Source organism: Phalangium opilio, unplaced genomic scaffold (genome assembly GCF_054372755.1).
Source record: "Phalangium opilio isolate 3A_F unplaced genomic scaffold, DU_Popi_V2 ptg000082l_1, whole genome shotgun sequence".
NCBI lineage: Eukaryota > Metazoa > Arthropoda > Arachnida > Opiliones > Phalangiidae > Phalangium > Phalangium opilio.
In genome coordinates, this window is record NW_028324189.1 from 9145676 (window position 1) to 9165013 (window position 19338).

Consider the following 19338-nt stretch of genomic DNA (forward strand, 5'->3'; position numbering starts at 1 on the left):
AAATTCCAAAAAATCTGAAATTTTAGTCCTTTTAAGGTTTGAGAAAAATCGGATTAAAGCAACTCAATTTTTGTCTCTTTCAAATTTTCGTCGTGCACAAAAACCCATTTTCCCTTAATCCAATGCCCTCGTTTCTCTCTAACATTCTTAAGTTTTCGTCCTAATTGCCCGAGGAGACGTGGTCCGATCTCTTTTATTGGAAGCGCACGATTTTGGCATGAACAACGGCGAATTTGTATTTATAACTTTCGAGCTTATACAAGATAAAAGATTCAATTTCGATACGTCGTGGTTCATGGAAGGCGATTTAAGGAATAAAGTACGTATCTCTTTACCTACAAACGCCTTAGACTTAAGACGTCTTTGAAGTCAACAACCACTGGAATAAAAACAAATTTAATTTTCTTAAAAGCAAGCTAAAGAAATGTACGAAGCCTTAATGGTGGTTAGCGTAAGAACACCCACGACTCGCCGATACAAAGATTTTGTTCGAAACGTTATCTTGATTGGGCATGACAAGTACCGAGTTAAAATTGACGAATCCGACGTGAGTAGCAACTGGATTTTCTCCTCTTAAAAAATTACTCACGTCAACATATGACCTTAGTTGTTATTTCCCATAGTGATTGTTTGTCTTTTTTGTTCAAATTTGAAATTTTATTGTTAGCAGCCTTTTTTCAAGGTATTCGTCAATATTTTTATGTTTACTCAAAGGTCAATCCGATTGTTGGCGCATTCTACGATTGCGTTCAAATGTACGCTTACGCTTTGAACAAAAGTCTAGAAAATGGGTTAGACCCGATGAATGGGTCCAGTATCGCTCGTACCCTATGGAACAAAACATTCGATGCAGGTATTAAATGTCGCGGAAATAGATTCCAAGGAGCTTGGTGTTGTAAATCTTTGATACTATCGTAATACTCATTCCGCGTAAACATCTACTAATCTTTTTTCCGACATTTTCTGTCTGGTTTTACCGTAAAAATGCCTCCTAGAAGGTATGACAGGCGACATTTTTATAGACGCGAACGGCGACCGGGAAGCCGATTTCACACTCAAAGATTTTGATCCCGAAATTGGGAGAATGGTGGTACGTTCCAAATCCAGTTTCTTCCTTAGGGTCTCAAGTTATAAAGTTCTTTTAGGTGGTAGCTACTTATTTCGGGGCATTCAGAGTTTACGAGAAATTCAAAGACAGGGACATTCTATGGCCGAATGGTTCAACCCAACCTCCTCTTGATATCCCAGTATGTGGGTTTTCCGGAAATGATCCCAGTTGTGTCGTTGAAGGTGATTTAAACGGGACATAGGTCAAAATTAACTGATTTTGAATTGGGCGTAATTATTTTTAGAACCTCTTTCTGTGGTGGTTTCAATTAGTATCGTTGCCATCATTTTAGTCAGTGTGGCTGCGCTTATTGGGTATTGCGTTCACAAGTAACGTATGAATGAAGTTACATACATTACCTCTTGAATATTGACATTGAATTTCTCTTGTAAAAGAAAAATGAAATACGAAGCCCAATTAACTGATCTATGGTGGAAAATACACTGGGATGATATCATATTTCCGGAAAGAACCGGAACTAAAAGTGCTTTAAGCTTGACCAGCGGCGACGATAAAGAGTCATTTAAATCGGTCCGTACCTGACCTATAACCTTTTCTTATATAATCCGAACACTTTTTTAAATGTAGAAACCTTCATCATCCGCTGTAAGCACCTTGGGTATGAGTTTGGACGGAATGTTTTTGGGAATCTATAAGGTTATTTGGAAACATTTCTTAAATCGTTTTAAATGGTTTCATAAAACGAGTGTTTCACAGGGAAATAAGGTGGCTATTAAACCCTTGAACGTCAAGAAATTAACATTATCACGAAATCTAAACGTCGAAATGAAACAAGTACGTTGTGGATATGTTGAACTAACCATAACCACCAGGATATGCATTACTTTAATTTCGTATAGCAGATGAGAGAAGTTAGTCACGAAAATCTCGTTAGATTCGTGGGTTTATGCCCGGAAGTACCTAACGTGGCCGTCATATCCGAGTTGTGTACCAGAGGGAGTTTACGGGTATGTAATTGCCATACATGTAATTACGTCAGAAAGGATGTCATTTTCGTCTATTTAATCTTAAGGACATGTTAGAGAATGATAACATGAAAATTGATTGGATGTTTCGTTACGCCATGATAACCGACATCGTCGAGGGACTGAATTACTTGCATTCAAGCATTATCGAGTACCATGGCAGGTTGAAATCATTAAGTTGCTATATTGATGGTCGGTTCACCGTAAAACTAGGGGATTATGGTCTATGGGCTCTTGAAGATCAAATAACTCCGGATGAGTTCGAAAATCCAAGTGCGTACGAGATCCATGGGTTTTCTAACAATTGATTTTAACGCTGAACCTTTGACCCATGCCTTAAAATAACCAGGAAACTTGTTCTGGACCGCCCCGGAGTATCTTCGAACTCGACATCCAGCATTACATGGCTCAAGAAAGGGCGATATGTATTCATTTGGAATAATTTTGCAGGAAATTATAACTCGTAGTGGACCATTTGAATCCGTTGAACCAAGTAGTCGTGATAAACCCATGTTGGAACCCGAAGGTAAGTACACCTAATTCTCGGGGTGTAGTCTTAAATTTAAAGTAAAACACCCTGGACGTATGTGAAATAGAAATATTAGACCGTCTTAAAATCGGAACTGTCCCGCCATTCCGACCGGAAGTGAGTTTAGAGGATTGTCCCGAAGAATTGTTAGAAGTCATGAGGAATTGTTGGTTGGAGGAAGCCGAAAAACGACCTACCATTCAGGAAGTTCGATCCAGGATTAAAAGAATTACTAAGTGGGACTTAATTGTGGAAAACAATTAATATTTTTAAATAATTTATTTTAATTGCGCCGTATTTAAAAGGGGAGTTTCAAGTAAAAACTTCTTGGACAATCTTCTAAATCGAATGGAACAATATGCTAATAATCTCGAATTCCTTGTCGAGGAAAAAACGCAATCCTTGGTTGAAGAGAAGAAAAAAACAGAGGCGATCCTCTACCAGCTTTTACCAAAGTAATATTTTGTTGACGTAACCAAAAATAGGTCTAAGTGTGCCATAAAATCGATAAAGGTACGTGGCCGACGAGTTAAAGCTTGGTAGACATGTCAAACCGGAAGCGTATGATTCCGTGACCATTTTCTTCTCGGACATTGTGGGTTTCACGTCACTATCGGCGGAGAGCACGCCAATGCAAGTGGTCGATTTACTGAACGACTTGTACACCCTTTTTGACTCCAGAATTGAGAACTATGACGTTTATAAAGTACTTTAATTACTAAACATTGTTTTGAAGGGTTGTGGGTATTTGAAAGTGTTGCGGTTTTAGGTGGAAACCATTGGTGACGCTTATCTAGTCGCTTCCGGGTTACCAATAAGAAATGGTCGAACTCATGTTCGAGAAATATGTCGTTTGGCTTTGGCGCTCTTAACTGCCCTAGAAACTTTCAAAATCAAACATTTTCCCGAAAGAAAGCTGAAATTACGTATTGGGATACATTCTGGTATAATATTAAGGAATTGTAGGCTTAGCTAGTTTGAATTTTCACCAATAAATTGTTTTAGGACCTTGTGTGGCTGGTGTTGTTGGTCTAAAGATGCCACGGTACTGTTTATTCGGGGATACAGTAAATACGGCCTCAAGAATGGGTTGGTGTTTTTTACTTTGGCCGTATGTTTGGGGGTATTTTCTACAATTTTGACACTCGGCATTTGATTTAGAGAGTACTGGAGAAGGTTTAAAGATACATATAAGCCCACAAACTAAGGTACTGCTGGAAGAATTCAGAACCTTCGTGGTGGTACCCAGAGGTGAAGTTGAAGTTAAGGTATTTTTGAAGTTTTTCAAATTACATCTTATTTATACTAACTATTTGTGTTGCTTTCTAAGGGTAAAGGAATCATAAGAACATTTTGGCTGGTTGGAGAAGATGCATTTTAGATAATTCTGTCACTATATTAGAAATAATTTCACAGCCCTTTTGTAGCATTTGATTTAGGCCTAGTATAAAATGTCATTAATTCTTATCAACCAGCTAGGAGCATCGCCAGCTCCAAATTTTAAGTTGGGACAAAATAGGTCACGTTTCCTCTCAAAACGATGGTTTTTTCCATTAAAATAACTACTGTTCCTTCCCCCCCCCCGACGACGGGCCAGTACGCGGCACCCATCTCCCCTATAGTTTTCTGTGTAGATGTTAATTTGTCTATTTCCTGTACTGTTCGTAATTTAAAATATAAGTTTTTATTTGAAAATTTGTTATTATTATTATTATCATTAATGACATTTAAAAATGATTCACAATTTATTTGCTTATTTTTGGGGTGAATTCTGATTAATTTATGACATTATTAATTCAACATGCGTTCAAGTTGCAGGTTAGGGGGATGGGGATGGAAGGAGTGACGTCACATACGCACATTGGCTCAAGCAAGCCATTGTCAATTAGTCACCAGCCAAATTCCACGTGTTCTATTGAAATCGTTAATGAAGCATTGCCATTGTTCAACAAAAATTATCATCCATCGGATAATAGTTAGGCCTAGTAACGAACATTTATATTCAAATAATACGTGAATTATAATTAAGAAAGTTAGAATTACGCGATAATGTAAAAATGAGTCGCCGAAAACACGTTTCCTGGAGCGATACATTTGGATTTCGCGGCGCCAAAGCTTAACTTTTCATCATCGCTACCTTTGGATTGGATAATTCCCATCGTCCGTAGCTTGCAGGTTTCGCTTGCGGGCGCGGGTAAAGCCGTGAGGTTAGTTAAAAATGATTAAAATAAGTTAATTTGCGTTAGTTAAATAATTACAATAAGCGTAGTTGGAATTAAGTTGTGTGTTGGTAGTGTTAAGCATAAAATCTTAACGGGCCGTATTATTTATTGACTACTGTCTTGTGTTGAGTAAGACAAAACCAAGGCTTAAGAATCCATGTGGATGATGTGGGGTTGTTTATTGAAATAAGATTTATTCACCCATAAATTACGTTGAAACTAAATTAACTAGTCGAAAAAATGCTAAAGGGATCTTTGAATCGGTGTTTGTACCTACGTAAGATTCCTAGTTCATTTCGTGTTAGAGACAGTGTCAAACATTGCAATGTATGTCAAATTTTGAGTAAAATTGGTGGGCAAAGAAACATTTCAAATGGGCAGCATTATCTTTCATCATCAACATATGATAAATTAGTAAGAAATCGTCGCGATGAAGCTGAGAAAAGCTTTATAGTTGAGTTAAATTCAAAAGACGCGTTCCCAGCTTTATGTAACCTTTGTGAAAGATATGGAAAGATATTGAAAGCATTTTACTACAAAACCTCTTCTAGACGAGTAAGTTTACTCATTATATAGTTTCAATGTATAGTTTTTAATCCTTTATAATTTTAGGAAGCTGTTTTGATAGAATATGAAAGTGCAGAGTCTGCCAAACAGCTCTTAAAACATTGTTCTCTTAAAAATGATGTATTTTTACCGGTAAAATCTAGACTATTAAGGTTGCCATTTACAAATAATATTGAAGCAAATTATTATAACGAGACAAATGTTAAATTGAGCTGTATGGATAATCTCAGTACTAATTTGCATTCACAACTTTTAAATTGTGAATCTGTAAGTGTACTTTTTTCATCTCTTTGGTTTAACCTTAAAAGTTAATTAAAACCAGAAGGGGATAATAGAAGAAGGATGACACTTTGTATCCTCTTAATGCTTTAGTTATGTAACGCCATTCTTCCCAGGCTCACCCTTTTAGTTTGCTTTCCCGCTCATCAAACTTCAGATGGGCATCGCACCGTAAGGTGAATTCTATAATTGTTTGGCACTAAATCTCCAGCAATCAACCCACAAACCTTGATTGTCTTGACGTGGGACAAAATTCCACAAGCGCGTCTTGCCAAATATTTAAACGCTAATAGAGTAATAATGAGGGAACTATTTATCGCGTATGTGATTCGGTTTAGTAACCTTGCTCTAAATGTTCCGATGTTGGGAAGAGTGACGTTACACTTACCCCGCTTTGTGCTTGTACACTTCTCTCGAAGAGAAGTATTATATACTTCTGTTAAAACTTAATGGGGAAATTAATTAACATTCCTTAGATAAGTGAACAATTAAAAATACTTTATGAAAGAGAACGTATCAATGAACTTGGCATTCGTCTACGTTTTATGATTTGTAAACAAATAGAGGAGGGTCTCTCCGGTCTTTTTCCATCTTGTCAAGTGTTGCCATTTGGTTCTACATTAAATGGCTTCGGGAAAAACCAATCTGATTTAGATATGGCACTTACTTTTGGGGAAACATCTATGGCAGTAAATTAAAATTAATTTCATTTAATTTAATTAAAAATTTAAGTTAAAGGGAGGGTGAAGTGGAAAATCAAGTGATTTTTTATCAATTCTTATACTAATTATAAGACCAGTCTGCATAGTGAAACATTCAGGAAATACCAGCTCCGAATGATTTTAAAATTCAAATTAGGTTCAGATTTTAAGGATAATTTTAAATAAGGACCTCCGACCAATCGCGTAACGCCCTGCCTTTTTATTAACAAAATTCTCGTGGCACGTTCCGTGTCGAATGAAATTTATCACGAGATTTGATAAAATTCGCGCGCGACGTGATAATCGTGGCGCGAGACATGGAGCGTGCCACGAGAATTTTGTTAATAAAAAGGCAAGGCGTTACGTGATTGGTCGGAGGTCCTTCTTTAAAATTATCCTTAAAATCTGAACCTAATTTGAATTTTAAAATCAATCGGAGCTGGTATTTCCCGAATGTTTCACTATGCAGACTGGTCTTATAATTAGTAGAAGAATTGATAAAAAATCACTTGATTTTCTACTTCACCCTCCCTTTAAGGGGTTGTAATTAAATTAAAGGTTCCTTTTTTATATATAAAGGATGATGGATTGGGGGAACCGAAACTTTATTTTCAACAATGTAAACACCAAATAAATGGGAAATTATCCATGCAAAAACGTATCTTAGAATCTTTAGGAGATTTATTACAACTTTTTTATCCATCAATATCAAAAGTTCAAAGAATTTTGGGTGCCCGTGTTCCCATTGTTAAATTTCATCATGATTTGACTGAAATTGATTGTGATCTCTCGATGGGAAATTTGTAATTAATATTTATTTAGCTCTCTCTTTTTTTAATGAATAAATATTAATAATTAATTAATTAATATATATATATTTTAAAGATCTGGTTATTATATGTCAGAATTAATTCACTTATTTGGACAAATTGACCATCGCCTCTATCCCCTGGTCTTCACAATAAGAAAATGGGCTAAAGTCCAGAAGATTACTCAACTTAAAGCCCCTGGACCAGAGATTTCCAATTTTGCATTATCAATTTTAGTAATTTTTTTCTTGCAAAATGAAAATATATTGCCGACTTTAAACACTTTAAAGGAACAAGCTGGTTTGTATTTATTATTTAATTAAATTAATTTCTTTTAATTATTTAAAAATTAATATTGTTATTAATAATTTCATTTTTTAGGAGAAGGTGATTATAGAATTACAGATGATATAAATTGTACCTTCTTAAGAGATGCCAGGAAAGTACCAAAATCGGAAAATAAAGCTGAACTCGGTAATTAATAATATGATAATTAAAGGGAGGGTGAGGTAGAAAATCAAGTGAATTTTTTTTATCGATTCTTCTACCAATTTTAAGACCAGTCTGCATAGTGAAACATTCAGGAAATACCAGCTCCGAATGATTTTAAAATTCAAATTAGGTTCAGATTTTAAGGATAATTTTAAATAAGGACCTCCGACCAATCGCGTAACGCCCTGCCTTTTTATTAACAAAATTTTCGTGGCATGCTCCATGTCTCGCGCCATGATTATCACGTCGCGCGCGAATTTTATCAAATCTCGTGATAAATTTCATTCAACACGTAACATGCCACGAGAAATTTGTTAATAAATAGGCAGGGCGTTACGCGATTGGTCGGCATGCAGTCCTTGTTTAAAATTATCCTAAAAATCTGAACCTAATTTGAAATAATTTTAAAATCATTCGGAGCTGGTATTTCCTGAATGTTTCACTATGCAGACTGCTCTTATAATTAGTAGAAGAATCGATAAAAAATCACTTGATTTTCCACTTCACCCTCCCTTTAATTGAAAAATTATTAATTTTTCAAGTTTAAATATATTTTTTTAGGTGATTTATTGACACAGTTTTTTGAATTTTACGAACAATTTGATTTTTATAATCGCGCAATTTCAATTGTAACTGGTCGCGATTTCTCTAAACCTTCAAACAGTCGCTTGCATATTGAAAACCCATTACAAATAGAGCTTAATGTCAGTCAAAACGTTAACGCAAACTCCCTAGATAGATTTCAAGCCATAGCTAAAAAAGCCTCTGACTTATTGGTTGAAAATACTCCGTCCAAGAGTCAAAACTGGGGAATAGTCAATTTAATCGCGGACGTATCCTCTATAAACTCTGAAATTGACATGTCAAACAAAACTTTCCAAGTGAAAGATTTATTTGATCCTGATTTGGGTGAAGTTTTGAAGACTTTGCCGATTGTATCCATGAAAAAGACAGGAAATCAGAAAGCTATAGACGTTAAACCCGACTTAAATATAAAACTACCAATCCTGAATAAAAGCAGGGTTGAATTCACGCCTCCTAAACCGCTAGTTAAGGAAATTTCCAGTAAAACTACGACCAAGAATAAGCGGAGAATTAAGGTTGAAAATATTTGGAAGAAATGGTAAATTTATTACCAAAATTATTATTATTATTTAAGTAGGTTGATTTGAATAAAGAATGTATTGATTTATTGGTGTTGTTTATTTGTGTACTGGTTATTTGAGTCAATTTAGCATAGTTTGTGTACCGTTACTTACGCGTGGTTTGAATTTCGCGGGAAAAATACGCGATACATAGATGGCGCTATAATCTTTAGGAAACAGTATCTGGCGCGAAAATTTGAACTACTAATGAATAAAAAATTATACATATTTTAATTTAAGCCTATGACGTTTTTCTACGTCACTCGACAACGTCAAACCGTGCTAGTATGAAAATGAACTTAGTAGACATTCGCGGAGTAATTAATATAAAGTCTTATTAGACTTCGGACATTATTTGAGTTCTCTGAATCAATATTGAAGATTTTCCTCATCATAAATAATCTCTCAACCAATAGCAATCTTGCCCCCCTAACTTTAGTATTAGCCACAGCCACCCTTTTAGATGAGTTTCACCCCTGGAACCTCATCTCATTTCCCCCTCCCTTGGGTTTGAACCCCTGAGTCCTGAGAAATATGCCAGGTGCTTTGGGACGACGCAAAAATCAATTTCATTTTAGCAAAACCTATCCTCCCATCTCTAGACTCTCCAAGGGGTTTTTGGGGGGAATGGTAGGTAGCTTATTTACGAGTGACAGTGTCCCGGGCTTCCCTAAGGCCCTTATAACCCTACTGAGAAAATAAGGAAATTCTTCGCTTCCAGGGTAGCTCGCCTGGAAAAAAATATTCTCGATGTCCTCCCATGTTATCAAGTTCTGAGACCCAAACAACGCTGTTATACCATTTCCAAGTAGCTTACCGGACAATACAGAAATATATATTATATATGCATTTGTTGGAAATGTAGTCCGCTTATTATGGTTATGCAATCTTAATTAGGATGTGCAACGTTTCATTGAATTATATTTGGGTGCATTCAGTTAAATTGATTTAAATTGCTAATTGGAAGAAAAAAATAGTCACTAAATTGTTACATTCTACTGATTTTCGCATCCACCCACTCAAAAGTCACGTCCCTCACGTGGACCCAACTGTCCTTCACCCAAGGGCAAATGTCCTACTCACCCAAATAAGGCTATGCCTCATTATTAATAGCATAAGTTCATAAGATATGTTCCATAAGTTTGTCACTTGTTACAAACTGGAGCTTGTCATGAGGTGAATGAGGTAGGTCATAGATTCTTGTAAAGTGACGCCTGGTGAGGCGCTGTCAAAGGCTTAGTATAGACTAAATAGGACCGATTGCAATCAATTCTCGCTCGTCGTTCTCGAACTAGCTCGAGCTGTAAGTCTCTAGCATTACGAAGTATAGGTAGCTAAGGTAGTGTCATACTTATGGCACATATCCAATAAACTTATCTTAATAGAGTATTTCCTTTAACTGTAAAGCAAGGTTTTTAGTGTTTATTCGTTGAAATCCTTAGCATTTCAAGACTGCTATCGAAGTGCGCCAACCAATATTTATCTACGTCCCAACATGGTTCTTGGGATATTTATATATTTGAGCTTCCCTGTGTGTGTCATACTTTAGGGTAGTCGCAAGTACCTAATACTTTTCCGGATTCCTTCATCTCTTGTAATCCCTTCCCAACGAGTTCCAGACTATTGCGCAGACTGCGCTCCTATATTACTTTATATCTCTCCTCACTGCGTGATAGCCGTTTAATATATAAGAAATTTCCTATGGGAAGGACAGCCAAGCGGGGGGGGGGGAGACGAAATCGTATAATACATGGCAGGCATCTGGATGATTCAATAACCCCACTGCGAGGGGTAAGAACCCCCTGTAATTAGACTCACTTGGTCAGATAGTCCCTATCCTTACTATACCAGATACATTGTGCGTCTGTCAAACTGGGGCTGAGTGAAGTATCTCTTCCCATAGATATCAAAAATATATAAACCTCAATAGTGTTATTGGTTTTGATCAATAGCTTCATCAATGATTTGTTTTATATTTCAAAAATAAGCGTCCCTCCTTACTGATAGTTGTACAAAATATAAGTGTCAACGAACAAAGCTACCTGATTTGGTGCTATCAAGAAGCGATATCTAGTTTACTAGGGAGAAGATAAAAATTTGCCACATTTCTAGCTTTATCTCCAGTCCAAACGTAGGTCCGGAGTTAATCCCCGCCTCTAAATTACAACCAGCATCTCATTGGTTCTTGAAAACTCGGGTTAGCGCGACGCGAATGACAACAATTACGTATTTTCCGACTGAGGAGAGGCGAAATAGCCCGGCCTTTTTCATCCCCCCCTTGTATTTTGAAATGGGGACTGGGACTATGGCGCGCGAATACTTAGGCATCTTATACCTTCTCCCTAGTAAACTAGATATCGCTTCTTGGTGCTATCAAGTGCGGTTGTTTGCGTGTCAGGATGTTTTAGTACCTTATCTGACGGCCATTTATCAATATGGCCGGGTATTGGTTGGTGAGCATCAACTCTGGAGATACAGTGATTCGCAGTCGGTAAGGGAATTTCACATCTGTATTATAGAGATACTTGGTCCGATATCTATGACTTCTCCATCGCGACAATAGGTTTCTAGCGGTCCAGTGTCACTTTCGCGAATGATTGTAAAGCTTCGCCAAAGGTGGGTTCACTCTTCGCGCTCTTCTGAAGTTGACAGACCTCTTCGAAATAGACGGCTGTCCACAAGATATTCCCAGGGAATAAAAAAAGAGTACAGACTTGATTGGTTTTTCCGATATTCCCATCTCTCTCTTCGTCTTTATTGGATAGGATAGAGAGAACTGACCCCTCGAGAATACTGGGGCCTGAAGCCAAGAAAAAGATCACCTGACTAACTGTAACCTCCTTTTGGATCATACCATATCCCAAAGCGGATTTTTTTTCTCCATTTCAAATTCGTTAGGTTTTTTTTCCTGACATGTTTTGTTTATAATTGAATGATTGCTCATTAGTGAAAGGCAAAAAATTCACTTGAATGGTTTTTAAAGGTAGATTGAAATATTATTTTATCAATTTGTGATTAACTTAACCGAACCGATAGCGGGCGGTATACAATTAGGATTGAGATGGGGACACTTAACCCTAACTTTTTCTGTTTACCCTAATTACTCGAGCACCAATTGTTAAAAACCAGAGTGTAAGGTATCGTTGAGTTTCTTGTATTACCTATCGTACCTAAGTCATGATGGTTCCAGATAAGCCTTTCCAACGTTGATAAAGGTCTTACCCTGACTTCTAATCACATTTCACCATCTCTTTAAGACGTCATTAGGCAAGAGTCCTTATAAATTTTGACAGCCATACAGAGTTCGTGTGGCGAATTCGTAATTACACTCGTCCTAACTTTTGAGGAGTTGGCTCAGTAAAGCCTGTTCAGACGATGCTACCGTTTGACTCTGTTCCTGAAGTTGAGAGGAAACTATACTCGCGTCATTTGAATGAGCTGAATCACCAAACGATTTGAACGGTGATTCATTTTTGTCTCATCTAGTTAAAGTCGAAAGGTTGTCTCGTCTGCGAAGGCCTTGAGTTTTCGATATTTTTAATCAATTTGGATAAGAAGAGAGGTTTGGTAGAAATTGTCCCCAATAACTACCCGAGCGTATACTAGGCCTAATCTTAAAACCTTCTCTCTCTTTCTGGTCCTCCTCTATCCCAGGCCTTGGTCTTTTTCGTTGAAGATTCAGGCTTGAAGATTCTTGGGTTTGGCGCAGTCGCCACTTCAAACGCTTCGTTTGCTCCTTACCCCGAGAAAACTGAAGAGTTTTCTTCAGAACCGATGAAAAGGAAAGATCTAATATATATGCAAATGAGCGGGTCCGTTCGCCTCGCGCAACCCTATGGATTCAGTCGAAGAACCCACCCCCTCCCCCCTTTTTATTCTTTTTTTAAGGGTGACTGTCCACCCGTTTTCAGATGGCGTTTTCATTGGTTGGTGGGGACAGACCATCTATTTCCAATTGCAAAATTGCTCCGAGTTTGGGTTTTCTTCGAATTTTTCTTCTCTCTCTATCTCTCTCTCTGCGGGCAAACATCGGCCCGGTAGTTTTTGAACAATTTTGAGGAAAAAAAGGAGAATTTTTATCACAACTCTTGGACTTTATCTTTAGAAAGACATAATTCAAAGTAAAATTTCACTGAAGAGTTCAGAATTGCTTAGGGAGGGACGTGGTTAATCTACATAGTAAATACGTTTCGTTCACTTTTCTAGCTGCCATTTGAAAAGATGGCCGCGTACTCAAATTAAAAACCATAAATACCTTACATAAGGAAGGTTAAAGGTTTTAACATTGTCCAAATGGAAAAATCTGGTACTCCAAAAATATGGGTTGAAATTGACAATCTCGATATTTTTATTACTTCTTATTTTTATATTCTTCTGGTGAGAAGTTTAAGATTTCCGGCGTACCATTGAAACCGCTATCTATCTTTTGGAATATAAATGAGACGTTATTATGTCTACACTAAGCTTTATGAATAATTTAGGCTTTATCTATTCTTCTACATTTGACATAAGTTATGATTATAATATGCCAACTTGGATTTTTATCCTAAATTTATTTGAATTTTTTTCTTCTTCTACCTGGTATGAGAGACATGACATTATTTTACCATATGACAAATTATAGTAAGTTTGTACTTGGTCGTGTGTGACTGATATTTGTTTTTATGATTCTATAATATTCAAGAATATCATTAGTTTATGAAAATTTTAATTATTCTTCATTATAATTAGCTGTAGCTAATAAGCTATCCGCTGGCTCAGACTCTGGGTTCGAACTATGCGCAACCAATGAGACATTTATTTCTTACAGATTAAACTGCATCTCTTCTGTTTAGTTTGACTTTTGACCCTCCAATTTAGGGTACAATTAATGTTAGAAATATTAAAAAAAAAATTAAACCCGTTTTTTCCCCCTCTCTCTTGTTCCAAAAAGAGGTTAGGTCCTTCAGGGAGTGTTAGAAGCTGATTAAGGAAATCTATTTAGAGAAGCGCTAGGTTTAAACCCCATCCCCCATTGGTCCTTACTCTTTCCCCCCAATGGAAGAGTAAGGAGGTCCTAATTTGATTGGATGATGTACCCCAGGCCAGGTTTTCCAATTTAAAGCACCTACTGTAGCATTTTACCTCCTGAACGCCTTCAGGCTAAACGCGTTCGTCCAACTTTGCGTCTTATTATTTTTCGCCTAGCTAGCACGAAGCCCTTTACCAAACCCGAGGGAATCGCCACTACCAAACCGTACAAACCTTTAACTTAAACCCCTAGTATGTACTTCAGCTTCATACTGAAAACTCGTAATTATATGTAATTGCTCTTAATTTTTACCAAGAAGTGATATCTAGTTTATTAGGGAGAAGGTATAAGATGCCTAAGTATTCGCGCGCCATAGTTCCAGTCCCCCTTTCAAAATACAAGGGGGGACGTAATAGGAGGCCGGGCTATTTCGCCTCTCCTCAGTCGGAAAATACGTAATTTTCGTCATTCGCGTCGCTCTGACGTGAGTTTTCAAGAACCAATGAGATGCTGGTTGTAATATGGAGGCGTGGATTAACTCCGGACCTACGTTTGGACTGGAGATAAAGTTAGAAATGTGGCGAATTTTTAACCCTATCCCTAGTAAACTAGATATCGCTTCTTGTTTTTATATTAATAATTGTAATATATAGTATTGAACCCCTCAAATTCATAACTTCCCCTCCCCTCACACCACCCACTTCGGAATCTCACGCCGAAACACTTGTTAACATTCGAGGTTTGAACCCGTACCGCAAAAATTAGGTTAAAGCTTAGTTCATCCATCTAGGGACAAGTTTGTCCTATTATTCCTAGTTATTCCCTTAGGATGTTAACCGGGTCACTTGGCATTGTAGACAATAAGGAGGTCTGGAAGGGGGGGGGGTACAGGTGACGCGGTGGTGGATGAAAGTCGTCTCTAGGCTTCAGGTCATTTGCTCTCTCTCTCAGCTCTGTTTGAAAGTAGTTCGCGTTTAATCAAATTACTGATGTGTAGGATGGTATGCCGGGGAACGGCCAACTTGTAGAGTATTTCTATGCTTCAGGAGCTCTGAGATCCTATGGCCCCTTTTTTTCTTCTCCATTCTCCCCTCCCCCCCATGGAACTCTGGGAAGATTACCCATTAATCCATGGGAGAAACTTGTATTTTGTAGCAAACAACCATACCTGGAAATTATTTTCTTATATGCCTATATACTTCTTGTGTTTTTCTTTCCACTAGAGGAAGGTACTCCTCTCTTGTATGTCTTTCCATTTTTATACGTCATTCTGGGGTATTTTTACGATGGATAATAAACAGTTTACAAGATTACTTTGTAACCCAGAAAGAAAAACTATCTTAGTTTCATAGGTTTTTATGAAAAAAAAAAGAAAAATGAAACCTTGGTTTTATCAGGGATAAAATTTAATTTTAGAAGTAGGAATGGAGAACGGTTAGTATTTACTTTATTCCGAGTCATAGCCCAGTATAGAGCCCCTCCCTCCAACACGTAACGAAAAGTTTAAATTATCTTATTGGCTGACTTAAAATACGTTTTGATGACGTTGCTGATGGGGACGGTGAAAAATAAGTAAATTTTACCTCTGTCGCTATGACACGCCTTTTCTTTCATACCCCTCCGTCCCGTGGAAGGGCGTCCGGGACTATGACGCGTGCCCAGATTACTCTGTTCTTCATTCCTACTTCTAAAATTAAATCTATCCCTGGTTTTATTCTGATTCTAGTTTTCCTTGCTGATAAAAATAGGTACTACTTGATTTTAAAAGAACGATTTCGGAAACTATTGCATTATCGTCTGTCTGTTAGTAACGCTCTGGCATCGTTTAGTTTATGAAACATGTTGTGTAACTTTATTAAATAATTTGGTAACTTTGCGCGTGCATAAAGCAATATTTTATTTTCAAATAATTATTCTTTGAAATATTCCTAGAATTAGCTTTTTTGAATTTTGTGTTCGCCTTTTTCCCCATTCAATTTCTTAGAATTAAAAATTTTCAAACCAAATTAAGGGTTATCTGCTTAAATTGCTTTGCGGTATTTGGGTGGAAACTTGAGGGATTATGCCAAAGCTCTAGATTAAAGATCGTACATGTCCCAGATGATCGATTTTTCAATTTCCAATTAGTGGGGATTATATATTTCGGGGAAGGGGCTTTCCAAGAGGGACTTAATTTTTTTTCTCTCTCTCTCTCTCTCTTGCAGTAACGATCTCTTGTTTTCAGACTAGACTAGAGATTCCCAATTTTACTGCATGCCCGCTTCTTCCGAAGTTTCTTAACAAAATAGGCTTAGAAAAATATCTTGGATTTGAATTTTCAAGTGAATTCATTTTTTTTAATCTTATGACGATTTAAAAGGGAATGGAAAGTATGTTAGGGTTTAATTTGGAGATAAAGCCGAGGGGTCAGCCACTTAGTGTATTTGTTGTACACGCATCTGTACCAAATTTCGACTACTGTAAGAATGTGATAGATCAGTACCAGGGATAGATTTAATTTTAAAAGTAGGAATGGAGAACAGAGTAATCTGGGCGCGTGTCAAAGTCCCGGACCCCCTTTCATGGGACTGAAGGGGGGTATGAAAGACTTCAGGGCCCCCAGAGGTCCTATAATTCCTATAAAATCCTATATTTTTAAAACTGTCCTATAAAATCCTATAATTTTGGTTAAAATCGCCAAAAATCCTATAAAATCCTATAATTTTGAAATTTGGGCGAATTCTAAGCAAATCATCGGTTAAACCAGGATTCGGGTCTAAAAAATATCATGAAATGGGGATGGTTTCCCTCGTATTGTAGCTTAACTAGTTAAAAATAGCTCGGTATTTTATGGTTCTGATAACAGAATTAACGTTCAGTGTGCACCACCATTTATTTTATTGTCCTATATAATTCTATTATTCTGGAAGCCCCTGTTTGTCACAGCCCTAAGTTTTTAGTATGGTTGGATGGGGGGCAAATAGGACTATAACATACTCAAATGGCATACCCGTATCTCTAGTAATAGAACCAGAGTTATGAACCTCCAAAATTGCGTTTAATGCTTTTCCTATGGAGGGGGTATATTTTCGAACATTTTCCATAATTACTCGGCCCGTTTGTCGTAGCCCTAAGTTTTTTGTATGGTTGTATGGGGGGCAAATAGGACTATAACATACACAAAGGAGATCCCCGTATCTCTAGAGTAGAAGTAGAACCAGAGTTCTGAGCCTCCAAAGTTTAGTGTAATGCTATGCTATGGAGGGTATGTTTTTGAACATTTTTTTTAATTACTCGGCCTTTGTTTGCACTACTGGTTCTTAAAAAAAAAAATAAAAATTAATATTTTAGTGTCCTATATAATCCTATAATTCTGGAAAAACGTCCTATAAAATCCTATATTTTCATGAAAAAAGTCCTATAATTCCTATAAATATTTTCGAAATTCGGCTGGGGGCCCTGGAAGAGGCGGGTCATAGCGACAGAGGTAAAAAGGAATTACGTCACTATTTTTCGCCGTCCCCGTCAGCAACATCATGAAAACGTAGTTTAAGTGAGCCAATAAGATAATTTAAACTTTTCGTTACGTGTTGGAGGGAGGGGCTCGATACTGGGCTTATGAGTCGGACTGAAGTAAATACTAACCGTTCTCCATTCCTCACAAATCTCCTTCTTGTACGACGTGAGTTATTAGGCTTAAAATTAAGTTAGATTAATTAGATGGCGTTTTTTCAACTTTATTCAACCAGTTTGTCCTTCAGAGTGAGTTACAGTTGTAAAAAATCATTTTTTTTTTAGTTTTTTAGTATTTTTATTTTGGTCATATTTTTTTTTTCATTTTCGGGCAAAAGCTTTATAAATTTTAAAACAATATTATTAACTCATAAAACAGCGTTATACATCATCGGATATACTGTGCATAGTCTAGTTAAAAAATTCGTCCCTTTTGTTTTTTAATTTAAATAATTTTTTTTCTAACTTGAAATTAATTTAATGACTTACAAGTTGACGGGGGGGGGGAATGCGGTTGTCTTGAAGGGATTATCTTTATACAATTTTTGCATTGTTAATGCTTGTTAATGCCTAATTTTATTTTAATTTACATTAGGTCATTTTCATATTTAATTAGTTTTGTTAATTTTTCTCCCTCGAAAAACATTTTATTTTTTTTTTTGGTATTTTTTTGTGTTATTTATAATATGAAAAATTTTAATAACATCCAATTTCTAGAATGGGTTTTTTTTGGAATTATTTACAGTGGGTGAATTCGTTTGTAGGGAAAATGATATGTTATAATATTTCATATTAACATTCAATTAATTATTTTAAATTTTAATTAAAACTATTTACAACGTACGAAAATTAAAAACGACATTAATCTATAAATAATAAGTGTAGAAATTATTATAGTTAAATTAAATACATATAATTAAAGGGGGTGTTAATTGCAATTAAAAATTAATTAGGGCATCTTTTTGGACCGCTCTTTTATTATTATATTGAACTTTTTCTTTTATCAATTAGGTATATCTAAATTCTATAGTTTTTTTTTCGTTTAAAAAACACATTTATACACAGTCAATTGTTTTTGTGACATTTAAAACGGTTGTATTTTAGTCTCGATGTTATTTGGCTCTATATTTAAACTTAATTCCGTTACGTTTAATTTTAATCTCAATTAATACACGTACTAGCGCTAATTTCACGTAATTTTTGTAAGCGTGTAAAAGCATTTGCATAAGCCTAATTTTTTTTAAAAATTAATTATAGGTTTTATTATTTACCACCTATAGTAAACGGGTATGTATTTAATTACTAGGTAGTTTGAAGTATAATATTAATTACGGGGCCGCCCATGTATATATATATATATTACTTTTAATTATAATTAATTTTTCAAGTGTTTAATCATAGTTACTTTCGCCTATTTTGAAGTTTATGATTAAACCTACGCAATTAAATTAGGCTTAGCGTTTAATTCGCGCATTTTATACCGTAATTAAGCAAACTGTAGTGTATTATTAAGATGACGTCACGGAATTAATTTTAATTAAACCAGTGACTAATTAGGGTAATTTTAACCGTAAACACTTTTTTTTGGTAGTTTTTATCGTCAAAACGATTTTAAATTTTTTTTAATTTAATTTGACAACGGATGTGTTACATTGGTACCCGATGCCAAGTAACAATCGCAAATTTCACTAATTAGTATTATTAATTAGTGAAGTACTTACTTTTAATGTTAATTTTACGTTATAATTAATTTAGGTTAGGGTTTTTTGGAAAAAATGAATAAAATTTTGGTATTGGGAAAAAGGTGCACCAGGATTTTGAAGGTTTATGTAAACATTCTGTTTTCTATTCCGTTTGTTTTATGGTTGTTTATTTCTAAATTATGCGCTGTGTGAATGTGCGATTGGTTAAGGGAGGGGAAGGTGTGTGTTGAAGTTAATGAGCTGATATTCATGAATTCATTAGTAAATAATTAAATCTGTCGTGAGATTAGAACT

General features: G+C 36.0%; 2 protein-coding genes across 2 annotated transcripts; both read left to right on the forward strand.

The window, feature by feature from the left end:
- Positions 1-212: 212 nt before the first annotated feature.
- LOC149651454 (atrial natriuretic peptide receptor 1-like) lies at positions 213-4318 on the forward strand. The gene is made up of 18 exons (XM_089847106.1): positions 213-319; positions 413-547; positions 715-1090; positions 1146-1290; positions 1353-1437; positions 1504-1639; positions 1697-1765; positions 1826-1903; positions 1969-2076; positions 2142-2367; positions 2444-2620; positions 2691-2859; positions 2929-3078; positions 3137-3329; positions 3393-3567; positions 3629-3712; positions 3785-3891; positions 3954-4318. The coding sequence occupies exons 3-18, from the start codon at positions 1001-1003 to the stop codon at positions 4002-4004; spliced, it is 2043 nt and encodes a 680-aa protein (XP_089703232.1). The 5' UTR covers positions 213-319; positions 413-547; positions 715-1000; the 3' UTR covers positions 4005-4318.
- A 304-nt stretch (positions 4319-4622) lies between these two features.
- On the forward strand, positions 4623-8885 carry LOC149651455 (poly(A) RNA polymerase, mitochondrial-like). The gene is made up of 7 exons (XM_089848378.1): positions 4623-5400; positions 5458-5679; positions 6168-6380; positions 6972-7195; positions 7278-7501; positions 7583-7675; positions 8255-8885. The coding sequence occupies exons 1-7, from the start codon at positions 5086-5088 to the stop codon at positions 8818-8820; spliced, it is 1857 nt and encodes a 618-aa protein (XP_089704504.1). The 5' UTR covers positions 4623-5085; the 3' UTR covers positions 8821-8885.
- The last annotated feature ends 10453 nt before the right edge of the window (positions 8886-19338 follow it).